The sequence below is a fragment of the Saccoglossus kowalevskii genome, chromosome 7 (genome assembly GCF_978046115.1).
Source record: "Saccoglossus kowalevskii chromosome 7, keSacKowa6.1, whole genome shotgun sequence".
In the NCBI taxonomy this organism is placed as follows: Eukaryota; Metazoa; Hemichordata; class Enteropneusta; family Harrimaniidae; genus Saccoglossus; species Saccoglossus kowalevskii.
Genome location: NC_140647.1, coordinates 578,883 through 606,538, shown reverse-complemented (window position 1 = coordinate 606,538; position 27,656 = coordinate 578,883). Strand labels below are relative to the sequence as shown.

The following is a 27,656-nucleotide window of genomic DNA, read 5'->3' as shown; positions in this document are numbered from 1 at the left end:
GTCTTAAATTCAAAATGGCCGCCGTACCACGTGACCTATATGCGTCATCTTAGGATATGCACTAGATCTCATCAAACTTTACAAACATGTGCAAACATTTTCAAGATATGTGCAACGGTGTTCGAATGGCGCTTAGCGAAAAATCTGGCGGAATAATAATAAAAAACATAACGATTACAATAGGTTTCCAAGACATGTGTCTTGAAAACCTAATAATAATAATAAACGGAACAATTACAAAAGGGTTTCGACCAAATGGGCTCGAAACCCTAATAAATGAACGTAACGTGCGTATAACAGATGACTTTTTAAAAAAAAATAGTATTTATTCATTTTCAGCCCCAAGTGAGTGTGGATTTTTCCGGGAACCTCGAAACTCCTGGTCACAGCACATTTGTACAAGTACAAATGTAATTTAATTTATGCAAGAGCATCCTGCAAGAGTCTGTTTTATGAAGCGCCCCCAACGACACAAAACCTTCGTACCTTCTGTCTGTTAGTCATTCCGGTACAGAAGAATCATGCCAAAGTGAGTACATGTGTCCACTGAAAGTGGTCCAATAATTGTTCTTTTATGTAACGTAGGATCTCATCTCAGCCTAATATTATACCCGAATAATAATTTTAGTTGTATTCCATGATAATGAAATAACTGGTACGATTTTTAAGTCGTATTTCTTGCTCAGCCGGCCGTGGACGAATAGTGAGGAAGCGACGTTTCTTTTTGTTGTTGATACATACGTTCACTGTACGTTGTAAGATCACAACGTAATACCGGTATATAAACGTAGTACTAGTAATGTACTAGTATATGGTTGCTAATCTGAAACCTGATTAATAAGTTACTCTTATAATATAGACGTACCCCGCGGCGCTAGCCCACACAGTGATCTTACTATCCTGACGGGTTTGCCTCCTGAATGATAATCAATAATCACCCCCCCCCCCTTCGGATCCATTACTGTAATTTTTGTGTGTAATACCATTTATTTTCTCTCGCATTGAAGTTCACTATTTTGAGCATATTTACCGGGTTTTTAAGTACATGAATTTGAGTTCTATTATTATTTTACATTTTCACATGGATTTAATTTAGCCGATTTTACAGTATTGTGTAAAGTACTTTCACTTGAAATTTACTTTCACTTTTTATTTATTTATTTATTAACACACAACATCCCCCGGAGGGGATGAAAAGGGTTACAAATCAGATATTAGTAAAAGAAAAATAACCACATAAAAAGTAAGGGAACAAAAAGGCATTAAAAAAAAAAAAAGATAATAATTTGAATACAAGGAATGAATTACTGGCTTAGTTTATGTAGGTGCTGCTGTCTTGTATTAATTAAAACAGTTTTTTAAATATTGCGCTAAAGGAATAGACACTATGTGAACTGTGAAAGGATAAATCAGTGAAAATAAAATCCAGTGAAAAAAAATATTTTACATGACACTGGTTAAAAATCAATGAAAATAACCTTCATACAAAACAGCTAAAATGTATTTTTAGTAGAATTAATTCCAGCACAGATAAATAAATCGCACTAATGTTGACTTTTGCTTTGACTGGGGATAAGAGCGTGAAGCTAGCCTCAGATTCAAAGCTTCACAAATGTTGAATCAATTTGGCACTGCTGCAGTCTGCAGAAACAAAAATTCACACATTTGATAAGGTTTGATCATATAAATACAAGGAAAAATGTGTCTTTTTGTTTTCTTTTAGCTATGATCACTTATGATTAATTAACTTGTGTCTTGGAGCTGTTTTTTGAAAATAGTAGATAATAACTGCATGAAACATCGTCCATCGCAAAATATTGACAATCGGTATGTTTCAGGACATAGGCAGGGGATCTTTTGATGTCACATAAACAAATAAACACCATAAAAACTAACGCGGGAGTACAGTAATAATGATTGTGTTCCACGAGCATGAATTAATAGGATACAAATTGGCATCAACAGGAGTGTGGATACTATTTCTAGTCGATGTTACAAATTGGCATCAACAGGAGTGTGGATACTAAATTTCTAGTCAATGTTACAAATTGGCATCAACAGGAGTGTGGGTACTATTTCTAGTCGATGTTACAAATTGGCATCAACAGGAGTGTGGATACTATTTCTAGTCGATGTTACAAATTGGTATCAACACGAGTGTGGATACTATTTCTAGTCGATGTTACAAATTGGCATCAACAGGAGTGTGGATACTATTTCTAGTCAATGTTACAAATTGGCATCAACAGGAGTGTGGATACTATTTCTAGTCAATGTTACGAATTGGCATCAACAGGAGTGTGGAAACTATTTCTAGTCGATGTTACAAATTGGCATCAACAGGAGTGTGGATACTATTTCTAGTCGATGTTACAAATTGGCATCAACAGGAGTGTGGATACTAAATTTCTAGTCAATGTTACAAATTGGCATCAACAGGAGTGTGGGTACTATTTCTAGTCGATGTTACAAATTGGCATCAACAGGAGTGTGGATACTATTTCTAGTCGATGTTACAAATTGGCATCAACAGGAGTGTGGATACTATTTCTAGTCTATGTTACAAATTGGCATCAACAGGAGTGTGGGTACTATTTCTAGTCAATGTTACAAATTGGCATCAACAGGAGTGTGGATACTATTTCTAGTCAATGTTACAAATTGGCATCAACAGGAGTATGGAAACTATTTCTAGTCGATGTTACAAATTGGCATCAACAGGAGTGTGGATACTATTTCTAGTCGATGTTACAAATTGGCATCAACAGGAGTGTGGATACTATTTCTAGTCGATGTTACAAATTGGCATCAACAGGAGTGTGGGTACTATTTCTAGTCGATGTTACAAATTGGCATCAACAGGAGTGTGGATACTATTTCTAGTCGATGTTACAAATTGGCATCAACAGGAGTGTGGGTACTATTTCTAGTCAATGTTACAAATTGGCATCAACAGGAGTGTGGGTACTATTTCTAGTCAATGTTACAAATTGGCATCAACAGGAGTGTGGATACTATTTCTAGTCAATGTTACAAATTGGCATCAACAGGAGTGTGGATACTATTTCTAGTCAATGTTACAAATTGGCATCAACAGGAGTGTGGATACTATTTCTAGTCGATGTTACAAATTGGTATCAACACGAGTGTGGATACTATTTCTAGTCGATGTTACAAATTGGCATCAACAGGAGTGTGGATACTATTTCTAGTCAATGTTACAAATTGGCATCAACACGAGTGTGGATACTATTTCTAGTCGATGTTACAAATTGGTATCAACACGAGTGTGGATACTATTTCTAGTCGATGTTACAAATTGGCATCAACAGGAGTGTGGATACTATTTCTAGTCAATGTTACGAATTGGCATCAACAGGAGTGTGGAAACTATTTCTAGTCGATGTTACAAATTGGCATCAACAGGAGTGTGGATACTATTTCTAGTCGATGTTACAAATTGGCATCAACAGGAGTGTGGATACTATTTCTAGTCGATGTTACAAATTGGCATCAACAGGAGTGTGGATACTATTTCTAGTCAATGTTACAAATTGGCATCAACAGGAGTGTGGATACTATTTCTAGTCAATGTTACGAATTGGCATCAACAGGAGTGTGGAAACTATTTCTAGTCGATGTTACAAATTGGCATCAACAGGAGTGTGGATACTATTTCTAGTCAATGTTACAAATTGGCATCAACAGGAGTGTGGATACTATTTCTAGTCGATGTTACAAATTGGCATCAACAGGAGTGTGGATACTATTTCTAGTCGATGTTACAAATTGGCATCAACAGGAATGTGGATACTATTTCTAGTCGATGTTACAAATTGGCATCAACAGGAGTGTGGATACTATTTCTAGTCAATGTTACAAATTGGCATCAACAGGAGTGTGGGTACTATTTCTAGTCAATGTTACAAATTGGCATCAACAGGAGTGTGGATACTATTTCTAGTCAATGTTACAAATTGGCATCAACAGGAGTGTGAATACTATTTCTAGTCAATGTTACAAATTGGCATCAACAGGAGTGTGGATACTATTTCTAGTCGATGTTACAAATTGGTATCAACATGAGTGTGGATACTATTTCTAGTCGATGTTACGAATTGGCATCAACAGGAGTGTGGATACTATTTCTAGTCGATGTTACAAATTGGCATCAACAGGAGTGTGGATACTATTTCTAGTCTATGTTACAAATTGGCATCAACAGGAGTGTGGATACTATTTCTAGTCGATGTTACAAATTGGCATCAACAGGAGTGTGGGTACTATTTCTAGTCGATGTTACAAATTGGCATCAACAGGAGTGTGGATACTATTTCTAGTCGATGTTACAAATTGGCATCAACAGGAGTGTGGGTACTATTTCTAGTCAATGTTACAAATTGGCATCAACAGGAGTGTGGGTACTATTTCTAGTCGATGTTACAAATTGGCATCAACAGGAGTGTGGATACTATTTCTAGTCGATGTTACAAATTGGCATCAACAGGAGTGTGGATACTATTTCTAGTCGATGTTACAAATTGGTATCAACACGAGTGTGGATACTATTTCTAGTCGATGTTACAAATTGGCATCAACAGGAGTGTGGATACTATTTCTAGTCGATGTTACAAATTGGCATCAACAGGAGTGTGGGTACTATTTCTAGTCAATGTTACAAATTGGCATCAACAGGAGTGTGGATACTATTTCTAGTCGATGTTACAAATTGGCATCAACAGGAGTGTGGATACTATTTCTAGTCGATGTTACAAATTGGCATCAACAGGAGTGTGGATACTATTTCTAGTCGATGTTACAAATTGGCATCAACAGGAGTGTGGGTACTATTTCTAGTCAATGTTACAAATTGGCATCAACAGGAGTGTGGATACTATTTCTAGTCGATGTTACAAATTGGCATCAACAGGAGTGTGGATACTATTTCTAGTCGATGTTACAAATTGGCATCAACAGGAGTGTGGGTACTATTTCTAGTTGGTTTTGTGACAAATAAATAAATATGCTCACCTCTGATTAACCATGGAACTACAAAAACAGATAAAAACAACAATTTTGTTTCCTTTGATGTATGATAATTGCTGCAGAATGTTTATTTTAACTGTTTTTATTGTTGCATTAAAAATAAGCTGATTAACAAGAATCGATGTTTATCTTTGACTTCGGAGTCAATTAGGTGACGTCAGTCACCAAATACTGTAAAATGACTAGTTTTTACTTGGTTTTTGCTGATTCATCATTTCAGGCATATTCAGTGGGTTTTTAATTCACGGTTTTATCATTTAGATTTAATTTAGAGCATTTTCTAGTCAGCGAAATAAGCTAAATTAAACCCAGTGAATAATTAATCCTTTTGCATTAGCTCACTCCAGTCCTTTTAAAAGTTTGAATATAGAGACCCATAATGTTAGTACTTATTCAAAAAGAATGCCAAATGAACGCTGTATTGAAAGGATTTATAAGCTTGGGTTTCACTAAATTCAGTTGTTTTGTTTATTAAACACTATTTATTCCAATATTTTATTTATTTGCAGATATTACTGTGATTACTGTGATACTTACTTAACACATGACTCGGTAAGTTGTATTGATTTCACTACGTAGAATGTAAAATACTAATCACATCAACAGAACAATTCTGGAATTAAGGTGTATAGATGCAGGTTAGTGGGCACTTGGGAGTGAAATATTCTCTCTTTTGAATGCTTAGCAAGATTTAGCAAGGCTGTACATAAATAATAAAAAAAACATGGTGAAAAAAGTAATGACGGGATCTCCATGTTATGCACTATATTTAACTTTTAAACGATAATAGGTTTAAATTTGGGACTGTTACAGCCATTTTAATTACCGTAAAAGCTCTAGAATTTCAACCACCGGTATTTTTGGGTGGTTTTTTGGGTGGTTTCCGTTATTTTGCGACCTCCAAAATTTTTACCCCGTCTGGGAATGGCGTTTTTTTACGACTCTGAAAATTCGACCAAACTTTCATATCCTGGAAATCTTGGTAATTCGCACCAACCCTGTCAGATAACGGGTTTCTGTACTCCTGTACTCGTCCAGTGTGAGCGAGGTCAGGTTAGCTTCCGCGCAATTTGCATGAACTAAAATAACATTTAAAGTCACATGTATTTATTGTTATCTCTATGAAATTTATTATTTAATAAAAAAAACATCAGAGTTTGTATTTGCTCTTAAAAAGGTCGATCCAGAATAAAACCGGGTGCAATGTTTTTGCCGGTCATTGAGAAAAAACAATTTGCATATAAAGCATATATTGCTTAGACGCTTGACTTGTGTCACCATGGGGCCCCAGTGAGGTGTTTACAATAAATGTGTCTGTGTGACGAGTAGGCCTACAACAAAACAAAATAAGTCAAAATTTACAGATGTTAGCGACCAAAGACTACAGTATGATTACTGTTGTTATAGCTGTTGTTTTCCCGAGTACGTTTTACATCGGCCAAGCTCCCATGCATTTTAAACACTCGGTATGGAATAAAACAAAGATTGAGTAAATAAATAAATAAATAGGAAACTAAGCTCCCAACTTTAACACTTATTTGACTACCCGGTTTGCTTATTTTGAAGCAGTTTATTTTCCCTCATGTAGACACCACCAAAATGACAATGTCACTGGAGTGATTTTCCAAAAGACAGCGTCCGGTAATACCAGTCTCACACATTTGGGACGGAGTGGTACACGTTCGCTAATCCGCATATCCAATGCACTAGATGGCAGTGAGAATAGCCTCATACACAACGAACAGGCTGTTTGTGGAAGGACTGTGGTTCGAGGGGTTCATCGACATCCAGTAATGACTTCTGCAATACATCCTCCAAAAAGATATATCGTTGCAATCAAAGTTTAATGTTTTGAATAAAATAAAGTTGCATTTTTTCAATGATTTACATCATGATGAAATCATACCAACAATAAAAGTTTTATTTATTTATTAACTCAATAACTGCAGATACTGTAATGACAGTGGCAATAACTGTAAGACTACTGTAAAAAAAGGACATTTACAAATTTCATTGACCGCCCAAAATGTAATTCTTTTCTAAGGTCTAGAACTTGTTAGTAGTAAATTTTATTTATACGCCGTTACATGCTTGTTTTTTTCACTCTTGTGTAAATTAGGTCATGTAGATCGTGATCCCTAGCTGAGCACGTACCGCACGTTATTGCAAACAAATTTGTCCGTACCATTGTTGTTTATTCCACTTTTTAAGAAACCCCAAAAGCTTCCCATGTTATTCCAAAACGACCAATATTTCCTCCAAAATTTCGTCCATTTTAGAGTTTTTGGGTGGTTTCGTGAGTCTAAAAATTTGAGTTTCAGAAAAACAAATATTTTACGGTATGAGCATTAGCAAACTTCTTACTGAGTGAATGGTTATGCAAATTAGCCATTATCTCCACTTGCGTTTACCAGGGAAGTTCAAATCTAAATAGCTCTCACAATTCTTGTTTATTTCAAGTGAAATTTTCGCACAACGTTTATTAGTTGTTTATTAATAAATGGGCTTCAGGTGTTTATATAGTATGTTTTATTTTCATATTACAAAGTTGTCAAGCAGGGAGGTATGTATGGGGGTCTAAAAACTAACTCTGCGACACGATTGTGCGTCTCGCTGAATGTTGATTATTGCACTTTGCGAAAGGATCGCAGTGTCACTCTGTGAAGAGCATGATTCTTATTGGCTGGTTGGTCGAAAAGCGCGAATCCCAAAGGTCGATCGATGTATTGGTACATCAGTTTTAAATGGTTATTTCGCCGACTGCTTGCGAACTACGGTAAACAAGATTTACTGACGCCATGCCGCACTGTTCGGTAATCTGGAAGCATTTAACATGTATTTACTAACATATATAACATCCCCCGGAGGGGATGAAAGGGGTTACAAACACATGCACGTTGGTGTTGGCTGCCTTATTAGCATTGGCGGCAGATTTAAAGTGAGTAGAGCACGAAGTACGTTTCACACGATGTTGCATTTTGTTTTTTTTGTCATTAGCAAGTAAGTTGTTATGACTATATTCATCACTTTGAACTTCCAAATAAAACGTGTAGCGGGTCAAACTGTTTCTAGGCAATCAATATCGTTTTATTAAGAATAATCAGAGAAAAGAACGTAAAGCTGTGTGAATGGATTGAAACTACTGCTGAAGATGGAAAATTGAATGGCAGTGTCAACGAAAAATTATATAAAATTATAATCGAAAACAATAGCTTTGTTTATTTGGCCGATGTCGACGAGCAACAGATTTCCTGTACTCACTTCCATGTCCGATCATCAGCCCTCAACTGTCCCACGTATCGGTGTCGTCATCGGTTAAGTAGTTGAAACTCTTTCGCGCTGATGCGAATATTTCAGCCTAATCGATCCATTCGAACCACTGGCGAGGTTAGTCATAATATGACCTAGAAAATTTCCCTTTCCGCTACATTAAGATTAATATGAACCACCGAAATTTGGCTTTCATTTAAAAAAAAAATAAACCATAATTTTCAGTAATACTGACTGCGAAGTTAGACGACCAGGTTGAAATGAGCCGTAATATTTTGCTACACAATGGCTATTCGCAGTTTTTACTACTCAATCGCTCAAACGCTGGTGATAAAATCGAAATGGAAGGGAAATTATTGTAAATCAAGACAGGTTTCATTCAGCTATAGACGAGACGGGTCAATAACAATTAAACGAACCCTGACCTCTGCAAATACCTCATTCATAGAGTTCCTTAGTACCAGAGGTCGTGAGCACGGCCGTACAACGTACTTTGTGACATCGCTACCGGTGCATGCTAGCTGACAAGGTGGTTTGCGATTAAGGTAACCAAGATGGCATTGCACAGTGCTTGATTTTTCCGCGGTGTTTAAAAACAGCATCTCGTTGTTGATTTTTCTGAAATTTCCAGGGTATTTTTTTACTCCCGTGTGCGAAGCACAAAAGGGAGTCTTTGCAGCTACCCTGTCTGTGTGTCTGTCTGTGTGTCTGTCTGTCTGTCTGTCTGTCTGTATGTATGTATGTATGTATGTAAATTTTTTAGCTCCGCTGTCGACTTTGTCGAGCGGAGCTTATCATATGAGTGATTGTCCGTCGTCGTCGTCCGTCGTCGTCGTCCGTGTCAATGTTTTACTTTTTCGACTTCTTCTTGAAAACTACAAGCCTGAATGCTTTGATACTTGGTGTATATGTACCTTGGGTAGACCTCTCTCAGATTTGTTCATTTCATGATGATATCTTCAATTCTCTAATTTTGGTGAATATTTTTGTCATTTTTGGTAAAAAGTGATATTTTCGACTTCTTGTTGAAAACCGCAAGTCCAATTGCTTTGATATTTACATATATAGGTACTACATGTCGACCTCTCTCAGATTTGTTCATTTTGTAATGATATCTTCAATTCTCTAATTTTGGTGAATATTTTTGTAATTTTTAGTAAAAAGTGATATTTTCGACTTCTTGTTGAAAACCGCAAGTCCAATTGCTTTGATATTTACATATATAGGTACTACATGTCGACCTCTCTCAGATTTGTTCATTTTGTAATGATATCTTCAATTCTCTAATTTTGGTGAATATTTTTGTAATTTTTGGTAAAAAGTGATATTTTCGACCTCTTGTTGAAAACCGCAAGTCCAATTGCTTTGATATTACATATATAGGTACTACATGTGGACCTCTCTCAGATTTGTTCATTTTGTAATGATATCTTTAATTCTCTAATTTTGGTGAATATTTTTGTAATTTTTGGTAAAAAGTGATATTTTCGACTTCTTGTTGAAAACCGCAAGTCCAATTGCTTTGATATTACATATATAGGTACTACATGTGGACCTCTCTCAGATTTGTTCATTTTGTAATGATATCTTTAATTCTCTAATTTCGGTGAATATTTTTGTAATTTTTGGTAAAAAGTGATATTTTCGACTTCTTGTTGAAAACCGCAAGTCCAATTGCTTTGATATTACATATATAGGTACTACATGTGGACCTCTCTCAGATTTGTTCATTTCATGATGATATCTTTAATTCTCTAATTTTGATGAATATTTTTGTAATTTTTGGTAAAAAGTGATATTTTCGACTTCTTGTTGAAAACCGCAAGTCCAATTGCTTTGATATATTATACATATAGGTACTACATGTGGACCTCTCTCAAATTTGTTCATTTTCTAATGATATCTTCTGTTCTTTAATTGCCATGTGCATTGCTAACAGCGGAGCTATCTCAGCCGACAGGCTGCTTGTTTTGTTCCACCGTTATCTCAAGAACCACTAATAAAATTTTTATGAAACTTGGTACATAGATGAATATTAATCACCTAATTTGCATGATAATTAACTGATTTTAAGCTGTTCCATGACTGCTCCACTCATTGGATTTTAATCTGAACTAATGCACAGATTTGATTAGTTTTGGCATAGACCTTAGAAAACAGGTCTATGGTTTTGGGTAAAAATCTAATAATTTGCATAATGATTAATCAATTTTCAGTTTTTCCACTGATATCTCAAGTACTACCGGTAATCATAACATTTCAATAAAACAGTTTTTAGGTTAATATCAGTACATAATTTTCTGCTTTTGATATTTCAAGTAGTAATGATCACATTTCAATGAAACCCAGTACATAGTTACTTGAGGAATGTGCAGAGACGTAATTAATTTTGGGGTAAATATTTGTGCATATTAATCACCTTATTAGCATAATTAGTTATTTTTTAGCTCTTCACCACACCTGATATCTGAAGTACTAATCATCACATTTCAATGAAACTTGCAGTGTTCTCCACAATCCAAAATAGCTGGTGGGTTGCCTAATTAGCATAGATTTTGCATATTAATTTGCATTACATACAATATTCTAGCATTTATGTCATGAACTGCAATACACACCAAGTTATTTACCATTCTTTTTTTTTGTAATTTAATTGAAACATATTACAATCTTTTTAAATACAAACAGATTGGTCAATATCAATATTTACGAAATACATGGTTTGAAATCGGTGATTTATACATTCTTAAATTATTCTGCGTTCATGAAATGCAATTTGAGTAACAAAGGGCAAGTACAAAACATAATTGAGTTATAATGTAGAAAATTGATACGAGGTGATTTGTCCCTGAAGCCAAAACGAAAGATTTGTCAAAATAAAACCCATAACATTTGTATTTGTGGCATCAGTACTCACCCGTGCCGACGAACGGTACGATACATTTACGCATGTACGGTCACGACACGTTGCGTTTTCACACGTTGTTCAGGAATTCAAGAAAAAATGCTAGCAATCGGCAAAATAAAAAAATCTGCTATGTTCCCGAAAGAGTCAACATAAAAAAATTGATAAAATGAAAAAAGTATGTGGAAAAGATAACTAAAATATTATTCAATTACAAATACTCATGGTAAACTAATCCGGCAGCCATGTTTGATGTTTTTACCGCTTTCCGAATTGAGTACACGAACACACAGAATGCGCTGTTCCCCTATGCAACTTAGATACTTAATCGTTACAGCGCCAACAGCGGAGGGTGGCCAACGGTCGTTGAATGGGGTAGGCCACGGTCATTAGTTTGCTTTCTCCATGCTGTTTTCAAGATGAAAATCGAGTGAACGTTGTAAATATGGCTAGAATTTTAATTTTTGTTCGAGTTTACATGCAATCAGCTAATACACAATGTATTTGTTTATTTTCTGTGCTTATACAATCCGTTCATATGTACTTTCTTCTTTCATGATCGGAAGACAATTATTAAAAATACAGCTGTAAATTGAAACACTGTAGTTGCGTATTGTGAGCAATAAGTGGCAACAATGTCGAGCGACAATGAATTATGGCAATTGACACATTGCCATGAATACACTTGATAACTGCTTGCAGACTTCCAGTGGACTTTATTTATGTCTGGACTCTTGAAACAATAGCAAAATAAAGGGTTTGGCAACTCCTCTTATTTTGGCTTGGGAAGAACAATGCAAGCTTTTTACAAATAATTTCAGCTGGGTGTACGTTGGTGGGCGGGTATTGAGAGTAACTAGGTGGCCGTAAAACTTGATAGGCGGGCCGCCCAGCTAAAGCCCCTTGTGGAGAACACTGGACTTGTGACATAGATCTTCTAGGACTATTCAGAGACCGGATTAGTTTTTGGGGTAAATAGTTGTGCATATTAATTACCTAATTTGCATAATTTTTTGCCGCTCCATGGCTGTTGCACTAATGTCTAAAGAACCACTCATCATCACATTTCAATGAACCTAGGACTATATACCATATTAGTTTTTGGTAAATATTCATGCTTCTTAGGACAATAGACAGCCTGATTAATTTTGGGTTAAAATCTGTTATTAATTCTCTAATTAGCATAATAATTTTATATTTTTTTGGTTCTAAACACATAGATATTACATTACGTAGATCTTATTACTTTTACATTGTGCAGACCTTATTAGTTTTACACTTAAATCTGTTCATATTATTTACCTTATTTGCATAAGCTTTTCCATCAATATCTCAAGTTCAAGCATAGACCCAGAGGGTCTACATGTATGGTTCAAGTAATTTTGAATTAATTTTTAATGTGTCTCCAATACTCTCAGCACACAGGAGTTTTTTCTAAGCTTTCTTTTATTTTTATTTTTAATTAACTGAGCATTTTACGTTTGTGTATTTTGCCACTGAAAATTTAGTGATTGATGTCAGATAGGTGATCGTTACAGCAAAACGAAAAATGTACACAGTATTCCCCTAGAAGTTGCTACTTGTTGCAAAATGAGGGTGAAAAAGTTTTATCATTTACAACTGTATGGTTTTTATTCATCTTGCATGCTGGAAGCGTCTACGTCTTGTCTGTTTTTTTTTGTAGTTTGCGAGGCTAGTTGATAGGGCTTGAGGTAAGCAGACAGGGTCCAGGACAGGAAGTCACCCATCTTCAATTCATTTGCATATAACATCAACAGTGACTTGTCAATCAAAGAGCAATGTAAACAAACTTGCCTTGGTTCCCTATATTTAAATTTTTTTGAGTATGTTCCAGCATTGACAATGCTCTGAAATTTTAACATTATCAAGCCAAGACTGTCTAGCCAAAAAAAAATGTTTTAACTCTGAGTGCCTACAAACCTGCTGCCACCAACCAACTTATTTATTTATTTATTTATTAACACACAACATCCCCCGGAGGGGATGAAAAGGGTTACAAATCAGATATTAGTAAAAGAAAAATAACCACATAAAGAGTAAGGGAACAAAAAGGCATAAAAAAAAAAAAAAAGATAATAAGTTGAATACAAGGAATGTATTACTGGCTTAGTTTATGTAGGTGCTGCTGTCTTGTATTAAAACAGTTTTTTAAATATTGCGCTAAAGGAATAGACATTTTCTCGTCACTTAGTAATGATATGAATTTTTTTCATTACTAAATTTGTCAAAATTTGGTATACATTTATTAGCTACAATGTAAAGTTTTAATCTTATTTTGTTGTAATGAGGACAATTTATGACAAAATGTTGTTCATCTTCAACATGATCATTGTCGCACATATTGCAGACTCTGTCTTTAAAATCCAATCCTGTATGCCGGCCTGTTTCAATTTTCAGACAGTGGTTGCCAAGTCTAAATTTTGTTAAGGATTTGCGAAGTTCACTGTTTTTCATAATTGTTAAGTAGTTTTCTTGTTCTATTTTGGTTTTAAAAAGTTTGTAGGTTCTTAGTTTATTTTTAGAATTTGATTTTTTCCTATTGTCATTATTTATTTCATTTTTCCACTCAGTTGTAAACTCTTCTTTTGATTTCTCATCAATTGTTTTTAATTTTGATAATGAGATAATATTTGTTTCATTTAAAAGATAAGAATGGTTAATATTATTTAATATCAGATCAAGTTTTTTAAACCATTTACTTTTAATAATTTTATTGACATAGTATGCTTCTTGAAGTAGAGTATTTGTGGAATTTGCAATACGATTGGCATATTTTATCATTTGTTTCTTAATAAAAGAGTCAAGAGGTAATTTTCCCAATTCACTATATATTGCCATGATTGGTGTATTTTTTGAGATACCAAGAATGTACCGATAGTACATTTGTATGTAAGCTGAACATCCTCTACAATTGATTTTGTAGAGCTTTCTTCTCCCCAAATGTCACTCCCATACACAATAACTGGTCTGATAAGTTTATCAAATAGTGACAGTAGTATGGACATGTCCAGATTACCAGATCCAATTTTGGTCTTTAATGAGAATAAGGCTTTTATTCCTTTTCTTTTTAGGTTTTTCATTGCATCTTTAAATTTACCATTTGGACTCATAGTTAAGACATGCTCACTAGCTACACAGAGTGCTTTGAATGCTGTTAAATTAGATACAAATTAACAGAATTAGTTGCTCTACAATGGAGTCTGTGGCTTGACAAACACACACACATTAGAAAATAGACTTGCTTGCAGTCTGTTGCGATTCTGATGAAAAAATCTTGAAAAATAAATATAAAGTGTCTAAACGAGGGGATGAAGTCCTGTGACCGCGAATTCCAATTGAATGTTTAAAAACTAAACTACCGGGGGGGGGGGGGGGGGGGGGGGGGTAAACAAATGTTGATCAGTAATACACCGTTAATGTAATCTAAAGAATAACTCACTATTATCTATAGATAAACGTTCGCAACTAGTTTAAACAAAGTTTAGACTTTAGTTTACTAGTGTTCATTGGATGGCACTGGTGGCAATTGGGGTGCAACATTCGGTGTAACTGGTTACCGACTGGGTTTCATTTGCAAGTGATGGTGGTGGAGATGTGTGGGCAACATTGTGCATGGATGACTCCATCAGGTATGATGTTCCAGGCAACAATGGAAGCGACACTTGTGGATAAGTGAATTGTGATGCGTCGAACATATTTCCGTATCCTGGTGAATATTGAAAACAGTCAGTGCCAGGTTGATAATAAGGAGCAGTGAGATAGCTGTATGGAAAGTTTATATGTGAAGGCGTAATGCCAGTCGTACACTTGTTCGGGGAGTCAGGGCTCCAAGATACCGCAGGTAATGTACTACATTCACCGGTGTTCACTGTGGCAGTTGAGTGACACGCAGCTGTTATTGTGAGCGTCTCAGCATGCAGTTTCAGGAAATACCACATTACGTTGTTTTTCCATCTTTCTCACTGGGTTGGGAACTTTTGCACCAGGGCGGTATTTGTCAGCTCTGTTGTGTTTACGATTGAAATTGTCTATAATATTCACAAATGTCTTGACACTGAAACTCCTGGTTGTGGGGTTATTTTTCCGCTGTAGTATTTTTATTAGCGTACGGGGTACGTATTAACTATTTACCCGTGCTGTGCATATCCGCGAGTAGAATGATGTACTGGTGGTTTCATAAGCAGTTTTTTCACATCCAAACTGAGGTTCTTTTTTATTTAAATAGTAAGTTTACCTTCTAGTTGACTAGCCAATTAAACATCTTTTCGTTGCCTGTTCAAAAACTAGACTGCGCTGTTCTGTCGGAATGCACGCTGTATGGAAATGGACAGTTGCACTTGTCACGTTCAGGACTTCCGTACGTGTGACATCGTGTGCATTTTTCTCACCAACCTGTCTCCTTTGTTCGTTGCAGTAACGCTCCACGAGATCACCGTGCTTTTGTTTGGCAACATTTAATTCCTTTTCCAAAATTTCGATTTCTTTTTTTAAACCTTCAATCGATAATTCTAATGGCGACTTAAAATTATACTGACCCTATTTGACATCTTCTTCAAGCTCCCCCCTGTAAGCCCATCCGTTTCCAGTGCAGTGTTTCTCACACTGACCTTATTCTTATTTGAGTGACGCCTCTCATGTAAAATCAAGCCTTTCAAATTTCGTATAATATTTCATAAGAGATGTATCTATCGATCTCAAAAAACATTCCAGCGACTTTCATTGAGGAGTCGTAACGTAAATTTTGACTAAACTAGGGAAACACGCAGGGGAAGCACGCGAGAGGTCTGCAAACTCGTGCGTCACGTAACGCGTTCACATAATTTACAATGCACTTTTGAAAGCAACATCATATGGGTACATGTAGGTCTGAGCAGTCTCCAATAGGAAAAATGATTATGTTCTGCTGCAATGCATTATAATTGTTCTGAACAATGAGATTTCTGGGAAAAGACAAAAACAAAAATGCACAAATGCGTTTGACATGATAGGATTCTTCGTTTTGAAATCAGTTGGACATGGAGCTAAATGTGTGAATGTAGGATAATATCGTAGTGGTAAATGCAAATGAACAGAGTGTTCTCTATACATTATTGTATTGACCTCAATGGCAACTAAGCTTCAATGTAACTAAATTAAGGTTGTTACAATTTAATAACGTAATGTCGCAGCTTCGTGGGTGAGGCAGCTTGATCGAATTCTGTTGTAATACAATTACTCTAATAATAGAATAGATTAAGAAATCTTCTTTCAGGGATTGTGTCATCTGCGGTACATGTACAGCTCCACCTCTATGATGTGTGGTGTACATTGTATGTTTCTTTTCTTTTATGGTAAATAGTTAATTTTCATTTTTTTCCAGCCCTCTGTGAGAAAAACTCACTGCCAAGGTAGAAAACACAAAGAAAATGTCAAAATTTATTATCAAAAATGGATGGAAGAGCAAGCACAGAATTTGATTGATCAAACAAGTAAGTTTTACTCCATCTCCATCTCAATGAATACCCAGTATGAGTAGCTCATAGATACACTCTACACTCTAAAAGGTGTGGGGTTACGACTGCAATTTTTTTTTTTACTGTTGCCACATTTATTCTTGATGTAAATTTCAGTAGCGTCTGGTAAACATATAATTGGGGGGTGGTGTTCACAGGCCTCATCACTTCAGATAAGTTGTGTATTTAAGTCACTAGTATGTGAAATAGAACAAAATTGTCAACTTTGGTTTATTGGTCTGGTTGTAATGGCACATCAGAAATACACACCATGATGGATTTTCCAAATACTGGGGAAGGGCACATAACAGAAATCCCCTCAATTACTAATGAATAGTTTTTGTTTGTTTGTTTTAATTTAGCTGCTGCATTCCAAGCAGGTAAAATTGCACAAAATCCATTTCCAAATGCCAGCGGACCTCCGCCAAGGGGAACGATGATACCTCCCCCAACAAATTATAGTGGAGGTCCAGGTGGGCCACCCCCACAACCAGGAGCCCCACCCGGACCAGGAGGTCCACCACCACCAATGATGGGACCACCACCAATGATGATGGCACCACCTGGTGGACCAGGTTAGTATTTTTGACTCCATGTGCGAAACACAAAAAGAGGGAGTCTTTGCAGTTTGTGTGTGTGTGTGTGTGTGTGTGTGTGTGTGTGTGTGTGTGTGTGTGTGTGTACTTGGATTGCTATATGTTGCGAGGACAAAAATACAGATATATAGCTACTTCCGAGGACATACACACCTTCCGAGGATCTTTTTCATAGTCCTCGGAAAACATAATTTATATTAATAGTTAATTCGATTATTAATACGTTTTGCGTAGCTTAGGTTTAGTATCGGGGGAAGGTATGGTTCACGTTATATTAATATTAATATAATTATACCATACCTTACCCCGATATTAAATCTAAGCTTCGCAAACATTTCTATGTTCAGTCACGGGATATTCAACTCTTGTTTAATTAAACTTAATTAAAATGCAATTCTCCATTGTATTGCATTGTAATTGAGTTTAATTAAACTCCAATTAAAACGCAACCCTATATAGGAACGCGTTTTAATCGAGTTCATATCGCAACTATATTAAAAGTTAATTCAACTATATTAAAAGTTAATCCAATGGAGTCCTCGGAACATATTGCAATACAAGTATGTGTGTGTGTGTGTGTGTGTGTGTGTGTGTGTGTGTGTGTGTGTGTGTGTGTGTGTGTGTCTGTTCCACTGATATCTCAAGAACCATACATTGATTTTTGATGAAACTTGATGCATAAATGCTCTGGGCCAATGCGCAGATTTGATTAGGTTTTGGTAAAAATCGGTGCAATATTAATTACCTAATTTGCATAATGATAAATCAATTTTTGGCTTTTCCACTGATATCTCAAGTACTAATCATCACATCTCAATAAAACTTGGTACATGGATATCATAGAACACTGCACAGACCTGGTAGTTCTAGGGTAATATCAGTACATATTAATTATCTAATTTGCATAATTATTTAATTTTCAGTTTTTGATATTTCAAGTAGTAATTATCACATTTCAATAAAACTTGTACATAAATGTCATAGGACACTGCACAGGCCTGATAGTTTTTAGTGTAATATCAGTACATATTAATTACCTAATTTGCATAATTAATTAATTTTCAGCTTTTGATATTTCAAGTAGTAATCTTCACATTTCAACAGTGTTCTCCACAAGGGGTTTTAGCCCATCAAGTTATACGGCCGCCCAGTAACTCTCAACACCCGCCCACCAACGTACATCCAGCTGAAATTATTTTTAAAAAGCTTGCATTGTTCTTTCCAAGCCTAAACAAAAGAGTAGTTACCCAAACCTTTATTTTGCTATTGTTTCAAGAGTCTAAACATAAACAATGACTACTGGAAGTCTGCAAGCAGTTATCAAGTGTATTCATGGCAATATGTCAATTGCCTGAATTCATTGTCGCCGATCACGAAAGAAAGAAGTAAATACGAACGAAATGTTTATGCACAGAAAATAAACAAATATATTAGCAGATTGCATGTAAACTCAAACAAAAATTAAAATTCTAGCCATATTTACAACGTTCGCTCGATTTTCATTGTGAAAACAGCATGGAGAAGGCAAATTGGTTACCTTTTGGCCTACCCCATTCAACGACCATCGGCCATCCACCGCTGTTGGCACTGTAACGATTAAGTATCTAAGTTGCATAGGGGAACAGCGCATTCTGGGTGTTCGTGTACTGAATTTGGAAAGCGGTAATAAACATCAAACATGGCTGCCGGATTAGTTTACCGCGAGTATTTGTAATTGAATAATATTTTAGTTATCTTTTCCACATACTTTTTTCAATTTATCCATTTGTTATGTCTATTCTTTCGAGAACATAGCAGATTCTCTTATTTTGCCAATTGCTAGCATTTTTTCTTAAATTACAAAAAACAACGTGTGAAGTCGCACCGTATATGTGTAAATGCATCTTACCGTCCGTCGGCACGGGTGAGTACTGATGCCACAAATAAAAAAGGGTTTTGTTTTGACAAATCGTTCGTTTTGGCTTTGGGGACAAATCACCTCGTATATTTTCTACATTATAACTCAATTATGTTTTGTACCTGCTCTTGGTTACTCGAATTGCATTTTTTATGAACATACAGGGTTCTCCCCAGAAAAAATGCATAGCGCTGGGGCTAATTTGCATAATAATTTGCATATCATTTACATATCTTTCCTTCATTGATTAACAGAACTTATTTACAATTATGAATATTAGTGAGCTCAGTCACAGGGCAAATATTTTTTTTAATGGAATCAACACATTATGTTTCACAATTTAGAAGAGTTTGAAACATTCTCGAAATACAAATGCTACAGACTAAAAACAAACACAAATACATTATTGTTGCAATTTAATTGTTTTGTAAAACGTTGAAGGAAACGCATTCAAAACGTTAAGCCAGATTTATGTTCACGAATCTCATAATTTTATTCACTCCAAAAACATTCTCCTTCAAAAAATCGATCACATAATTAATTGACGTATTGTTGTAATTTATTATTCGTACCATCAACTTCTAAAACGTTTACAATTACAGTAATGAGCGAACAAATAAAGCTTCAAAACGATCATCAAATTTACGACGTGACATTACTTACTTGGCCATGTTATACACCAGTTATAGCAATAATTCCTCAACAAATTTTACTTCTTTTTTTTTTGATATGAAATGTAAGTAAAATCCGACTTATTTTTATCGGGAGCGATTATTTTTGATCACTCGATCGCTTTGGTAAAAAAAAACAGACCTGCCATGATGTTTGTGAAACATTAGCATGTGTCCTTTGACCCGATGGATCAAGAATTCCATTAACCAATCAAAATACCGCATGGTAATGCCGGTAGAACCCGAAGTTTTCTGAATGGTAGTGATCATAAAAAGTACATTGCGGAAGTAAAGCGATGTCGTAGCACGATGTGTTGGCATAGATTTCAATTGAAAACTGCATGACAGCTTTCGAAAGAGGTGATTTGCAATTTTTAAAAGGTAAATTAGGTCTTGAAAGAAGAGTTTTACATGATTCGCAATGATAACAGTTCAAATGTATTTTACCAAATCACGCAATGAACACGTTTTTTTCTTGAAGCGTGAACTGATCGTGAACTCCGATTTGACCATGTTATATCGAGGTGGAATTGATTTTGAAATAATTTTAGCTTTCAATCTAAAGACTGTCTATCGCAGAAAGTATTTACTTACAAAGAGGTGCTAATTCCACAAATTTGACTAGCCGCTACGTATCGTGCGACTAGGTCTAATGTTTATAAATTATAATCCACGACTGGCAGGATGCGTGTCGGTCGGTACGTAATTATACCAACAATCAGACAATAGTCCTCGTCGGAAGCATTTCCGTGGTGGTCACTAATTTTGAGTGACGGTCGGGACCGACCGGCGTGGCGAACAAAGCTTTTTCACATCTGATTTTGGCATGTCAAATATGAAATCAAGCGCCGAGGTGGGAACACATAGTGCCGAGATTCACAGGTATAGCGTCGTGGACCTCAGCGCTAAAAAGCCCTGGGGAGAACCCTGACATAGAATAATTTGTGAACGTATAAATCAACGATTTCAAACTTTTTGCATTTCGTAAATATTGATAGTGACCAATCGGTTTGTATTTCAAATAATTGGAACATGTTTCTATTAAATTGAAGAGTATAGTAAATAACTTAGTGTGTATTGCAGTTCATGACATAAATGCTAGAATGCTGTATGTAAATGATATGCAAATTAATATGCAAATTTATGCTAATTAGGCCACACACCAGCTATTTTGGATAGTGGAGAACACTGTTTCAATGAAACTTGGTACATAGATGTCATATGACACTGCACAGACCTGATAGTTTTTAGGGTAATACATGTATTAGCATAATTAGTTAATTTTCAGCTTTTCGCCTGATAACTCAAGTACTGATCATCATATTTCAATGAGACTTGCTACATGGATACTCTAGGACTATGCAGAGACCTGATTAGTTTTAGGGTAAATAATTATGGATATTAATTACCTATTTCCCATAATTAGTTAATTTTTTCCATGAATGTTCCACTGATATATAAAGAACCACTAATTGGATTTTAATGAAACTTTTATAGAGTATTCGTCATCACATTTCAATGAACCTAGGACTATGCAGAGACCCAATCGTTTTTTGGTAAATATTTATGCATATTAATCACCTAATTAAAATAATTAACACTTATATCTCAATTACTGATCATCACATTTGAATAAAATTTGGTACATTAATGCTCTAGGACAATAGACGGGCCCAATTAATTTTGGGTTGAAATTAGTTCATATTAATTCTCTAATAATAAGTTTTTTTGTTCTAATTGCATTTCAATGAAACTTGGTACATATATATTACATTAAGCAGGCCTTATTAGTTTTACACTCAAATCTGCTCATATCAGTTACCTGATTTACATAATTATCTCAAGTACAAGTAATTTTGAATTAATTTTTAGTGTGTCTTCAATACTCTCAGCACATAGGAGTTCTTTCTAAGCTTTCTTTGATTTTGTTTTTGTGGAGTGCATTACTACTGTAAAACATGTTGAAAAAGCGGCATGCAATTTTAGCGAATTGTAGTAAAATGACGTAATAGTGAAAGGTTGATTTAGGGAATCATTGTCATTGTTGATTTCTTTGTTTGGCGGCCATTTTGAATTGATAATAAAGTCATTAGCGACATCTTGAATTAGCGAATCAGTTCTCCCGCTAAATTCACGAAAAAGACATGTTTTACAGTATTAACAGCAAGTTGCAGATACAAAGTATTGAGAAAAAATAAATCAGTTTGTTGTTGTTGCGATCCAGCCATAAACAAAATACACCAATTCACCTGTGGATTTCATCTTTTGTGACTGATTAACATTTCTGCACCCAATCAGTGTCTTGGTGTAACAACTGAATTATTATGTTTGTATTTATGTAGGTATGAGGCCACCACCAATAGGCCATGGACCAATGCCAGGAATGCCTATGCCTGGAGGTTTACCAATGATGCCCCCTATGGGACCAGGTGGACCTATGCTACCATTACCACCAAACCAAAATGGCCCACCACCTCTCTCAATGGATAAGAAATAAACTGTATTTATACGGGAAACGAGAGGGGCAGTGTGTCAACAGTTTACAAACATAACTCATGCTCTTTTCAGATTTCTGGTCTCAATCAAAGCATTATCTTCCCATTCCTAGTCAGCTAGATTTCGTAATATTGCTCGTCATTCCCCATTTTATAATGAGTTGAAACAAATGAAGGCAGTGAAGTGTACTTTCCAAATGTGACCATCTGACCAATTTGTTTCCATTGACTGTATTAGCAGGAAACCATGAGATGACTGTCTACTAGTTTAACACTGAGAAGATTAACTGGTTTATTGTGGTCTTTAGTGACGATATTTTTCTCTCAATAGGGCATTGAATTTTTGACAAATCAAGGCTTTCATTTATCAAATGTAAGGGAATCAAGTTGCACGTATCATGGAAAGTTTGAGAAAGTCGTTAATCCCAAAACACTGATAAATCTATGGTAATGATCTCCAAATGCAATTTACTAGTAATATTCATCCACATGCAAAAAGTCTTCAGTGATATGTTTCTACATTTTCGGCACTAAACCTCACAGTTTAATGATTTTTTTTGTACTTTTCATAGCGACTTATTGCACTATTTCAATGCCAAAAATAAATCTTGAAGATTGGATGAATTTCCCCTGTCATGTCACCCTCTCAATCCTGTCATGTCACCCTCTCAATCCTGTCATGTAGCAGCCTCAACAGTTTGAGACTCTCGTTCTGTCAATGCCAGTCTTCATGTTGGCAGTGTACATCAGATGGCCACAAGCTCCACATACAACAAATACCTGCTCAGTATACTGCAGTATTTTCAGAACTTTTGTATCTGTTTTTATCATTTCAAGTTTTATGAAATAAAAATATTTTAATTATTATAAAGCCGTGTAATTTCACTAATTTTAAATTTTTACAACATTGTGTTGTATGTACCTCAAACAGTCAGCTGGCGCACACGTGATAATAAAATAAATACGATATTTACTATATGGGGGCCGCCATCTTGAATGCAGCATAAAACTAAATAATAGACAAGTTGTGAAACACACTTTTAAGATTCCTACAAATCTGACATTTCTAAGTACATGTACCACTTTTTGCACTGAAATTTTAGCATTAACTATCGACTCCAATAAATATTTGCGTTCATCATCAAAAATGCTGAAGTGTTGAGCTTGCCTGAGAGGAACATTTTAATTTTACAAAAATGCAAAAACATCGATTATTACATATGTACTGCAGTTTATTTTGTCTCTGAAATCAAAATCGGTATTTCCACAACATATATGCAAATGAGGTCTGAGAGCAAACAAAGTAGTCTCTTCAGGAGTACCGTTTTTCGAAATAAACAATATTTAAAAGTACGATATTTTCCCCTTGGGGTACATGAATATACTTGCCGAGTGAAATGAAATTTGAACAACAGTAATTGTACTTTTAGGCAGTCACTTATTTCGAGTCAAACTAATTTGCATATCACCCATGCAATGTTTTCACGATCGATATGCAAATGAACATATTTCCATTGGCTTCGCTCGTGAAAGTACGGCCGCAGGATACACCGCATCACTCGTGAAAATAACTTCCATACGCAACGAAAGCCACGGGGAGGGTGTGGGGTTCTGTCATAATATTGCACTTGAAAGAAGAAGCACAGTCGCCATGCAATGTGAACGCCTCCTTGGACATGCTGAAATCAAAGACAGCTTAGAATTCCTGTTGGCTAAGGGTGTTGAAGGCATGAAGTGCAAACAAGTTCATGGTGATTTAAGCAAATGCTACATTCATAGTCCGGTACAGTACAGCTCAAACTAAAAACATTGTCAAAACCTTGTTTGTTTGCTTCTGAAATTGAGGAACAAATTAAAAACAAATTGTGTAGCCTTTAAAAGATCCAAAACTTGGATCAAAAGAGAATCAAAATGTTTAATTAAATGTTTGACTGCCACGGTGCCTAATACATTAGTTATACATATTAATTAGGTCACTTGACAATACATAGTTGTCACATCTGTATACCCATGTACAAAGTATCATCATACCCTGAGGAGTGATGGAAAAGCTGAAATTTGGGTAACTGATATGCACTGATTTCAACCAAAAAGTAATCAACTCTATGCATGTCTATGACTAATCTATGTACTAAGTTTCATTGAAATCCATTTAGTAGTTCTCGAGATAATGGCAGAACAAACATATATACACAGACAGACTTAAATATGTATCATAAATAACCACAATATAACTGTTCATATTGCAAGTTTATTGGAACTTTCACACTACACTCAATTTATTTCTTGCTTGGCTTTGCTCGTCTTTTATCAGAAAGTTCATTCAGCTTTTTATCCATCTTCCTCTGCAAATTTGCTCTTTTTGCAGAATCTAACGGTTTCTCACGGGTAACCTGTGCACTCGGTTGACTTTGTTGTTTCATCAGTTTTTGTTTAGCATGTTTTTTAGCCTGATGGCTGCATCCATGAATCTCAGGCAATGAATGAGAAAGACAGAATTTGTTCATGCAGAATACACATGTCTGACCTAGCGTCCTAATAGGTGTTTTACATGACACAAATGTACAAGTGTTGTCGGCTTTGACAACTCTCGCAATCATTGAATCAAAGTCCTCATCTTCGATATCCCTTTTACTCTCGATCGGTTTCTTTTTTTTTCTCGTCATTTTGTTTGCTGACTCCAATACTGATGTACGAGTTGATAACTCGTATTTACGTTCACAATTAATCTCATGTAAAAGCCGGTTGATTTTCGGAATCATGTTCTTGCACATTTGACATCGAAATAAATCCGGTGACAGATCCAGTGTTGGCTTCTTAGATTTGTTCTCATTTCTCTGTGCATCTTTGTTTGAACCGTTTTGTTCCCTCTCTTGATGATTTTCTTTCCTATCTTTCTTCTCCTTTGCATCTTTCTCCTCCACAAGTAAATGATTCATCTGCACCTCATTCTCATTAACATTAGCACTGTTATCATCTTTGGAAAGATGCGATTTTGAGATCATTATATACCGTTCCGATCCTTCTCCTCTGCTGCAATGGAACAGTCCAAGTTTTTCTGCAACCTATCAGTATAAACAGTAACCAGAAACTCATCATCAGCAATAAATCTTGTTATGTTGTATAACCCCTAAAAGGCCACACATCCTGGTACTTTCCGGAAGAATGAATTCATTATCTATGAGTATTTGAGGGTGGACCATTTGAAATCACGCGCGGGTGGGGGTGGGGTGTGGAAGACTTGTTGAAAACAAAATTGCACACTAGCTAAGAGAAAAAAAATTGTATGTAAATTGTTATTGGAACATTCAAGAAAAATAAAAAAATGTACAGAGAAGACATCACAAATTGTACTGGTACTGGTCTTCCAGCAACTCCTAATGATTTCAATTATTTCACCTCTGACTCATATTTGTCAAAAAATGAAATGCTTGATTGTGTATTTTCAACAATAAAATGGCAGCCAGTCGACCATGTTGAATCAGATCATATATATATATATATATCATTCAAACACAATGGATGTGTATCAAGATCTTGTAATTTCCAATGTATGTACAAAGTTTGCATGAAATTGATCTATACACAACCAAGATCTGGTTTAAGAATAGAAGAAATGCTTGATTTTTATGAATTTTTAACATCAAAATGGATACCACTTGGCCATCATGAATCTGATGTATATATAAAATATAAATGTGATCAGTCAAGGCATGTCAGAGATATAGCTGTCAAATCAAATTCATTAAAAAAAAATGGCCACTATTTGTATGTTTAATATAATATCAGTATAATATTTATATTAACATAGTAAGATGAAAGAAAGCATCCAGTGGTGACTATACATAGTAAGATGAAAGGGAGCATGCAGTGGTGACTTTACAGTGCCTTCTGTAATATTGAGACCCACGTTAAGGGTAAGTCCTTAGTCGGAAGGAAGAGGGGAGACTTTATTACGGTACAACAACAATGCCCATCTTCTCATTTATGAATACATACCTCGTGTACAATGAATCTTTCATAAGAATTCAAGGTGTTGGGGAAAGATAACTCAGACTCTTTTAAATTGTGCAGAAAATCATCAATCTCACGCTGAATTGTAGACTCCCTATAACAAAACAAATATATCCAGTAATATAGACTAATGTATGAAACAATGTGTTTTATTTCAGTAACGTGGATGTTACCTCTCGGCAGTCACATTGGTCTGTTTCTCTGAAATCTGTTTCCTTTGTTCACATTTTCTTTCATTTGGTCTTGCCTGTCTGTCATCAGACTGTTTTCTCTTTTCTTTAGTTTTGGGAAATTGAATTTTTGGTTGATAAAACCGACTACCAACTTGGCCTTCTGCAATTAACATATAAAATACTTTTATTACTTTTGATCCTGCTGCAATTTAAAACATCACCTGCTGAAAACTCCCATGAAAGCTTTAAAACAATTTAAATCTTAAAGAGAATATGTTCCCATTCCAATCGAATATCAGTGGTTGAAAAGAACAGTGACAAATACAGTGAATCAGATAAAGAAATGGTTTGTGTTTTTAAGTGTTCATGGCATTGTCAGTGCACTTATTTTTGTGAGAACAGTGACTGCTTGACAAGAGTCAGTTTTATGCACTCAAAGGTTTCTTATTGCTGCTATTGTTATAATAAAACGTTTAGGCAATGTTGTCAAATTAAATGCTGATCAGTACATGGACATGCTGGTTAGCAAAAATATGACAAAAAGATTAACATAAAAAACAAAGTAAATTCTTACTTTCTATATATTGGTATGCAGTTCTCACGTCTCCATTTTCCATCATGTAATCAACCAAACTCTTGAGGAATTCATGATGACTGACAGTCTCTGAGTCACAAATTACAGCTAAGTGTCTTCTGGCCCGAGTAATTGCCACATTGATACGCCTGTCTTCAGCAAGGAAACCTACTTCTCCTGCAAATAAAAATAGACTGTAGAGTGCGCTATTACACAGCTAAGTGTCTTCTGGCCCCAAGCAATTGCCACATTGATACACCTGTCTTCAGAAAGAAAACCTACTCCTGCAAATGAAAATATAAAAGTAGACTGTAGAGGGCGCTATTACACAGCTAAGTGTCTTCTGGCCCCAAGCAATTGCCACATTGATACAACTGTCTCCAGAAAGAAAACCTACTCCTGCAAATGAAAATATAAAAGTAGACTGTAGAGGGCGCTATTACACAGCTAAGTGTCTTCTGGCCCCAAGCAATTGCCACATTGATACACCTGTCTCCAGAAA

The 27,656-nt window shown here is 35.6% G+C and overlaps 2 protein-coding genes across 2 annotated transcripts in view; one reads left to right on the top strand and one right to left on the bottom strand.

The window, feature by feature from the left end:
- The first annotated feature begins 447 nt into the window (after positions 1-447).
- Positions 448-23,264, top strand: LOC100368892 (U1 small nuclear ribonucleoprotein C-like). The gene is made up of 5 exons (XM_085500960.1): positions 448-529; positions 5,556-5,598; positions 16,602-16,710; positions 17,097-17,309; positions 22,241-23,264. The coding sequence occupies exons 1-5, from the start codon at positions 522-524 to the stop codon at positions 22,393-22,395; spliced, it is 528 nt and encodes a 175-aa protein (XP_085357086.1). The 5' UTR covers positions 448-521; the 3' UTR covers positions 22,396-23,264.
- Positions 23,265-24,624: 1,360 nt separating this feature from the next.
- LOC102807847 (DNA-binding protein SMUBP-2-like) overlaps positions 24,625-27,656 on the bottom strand; it is a 158,540-nt gene continuing 155,508 nt past the window's right edge. Inside the window, exons 14-17 of the mRNA XM_085500959.1 lie at positions 27,155-27,331; positions 26,581-26,740; positions 26,393-26,501; positions 24,625-25,458 (exon numbers count right to left, since the gene is read on the bottom strand). Of these exons, the coding sequence (XP_085357085.1) occupies positions 24,673-25,458; positions 26,393-26,501; positions 26,581-26,740; positions 27,155-27,331 (1,232 nt within the window). The 3' untranslated portion in view covers positions 24,625-24,672. The remainder of the gene's footprint in view (positions 25,459-26,392; positions 26,502-26,580; positions 26,741-27,154; positions 27,332-27,656) is intronic.

Excerpts from the sequence above, each read along its gene's own strand:
- LOC100368892 (XM_085500960.1), top strand. Across the intron at positions 5,599-16,601 it reads CTTACTTAACACATGACTCG|CCCTCTGTGAGAAAAACTCA; the intron begins GTAAGTTGTATT and ends ATTTTTTTCCAG. Across the intron at positions 16,711-17,096 it reads GAATTTGATTGATCAAACAA|CTGCTGCATTCCAAGCAGGT; the intron begins GTAAGTTTTACT and ends GTTTTAATTTAG.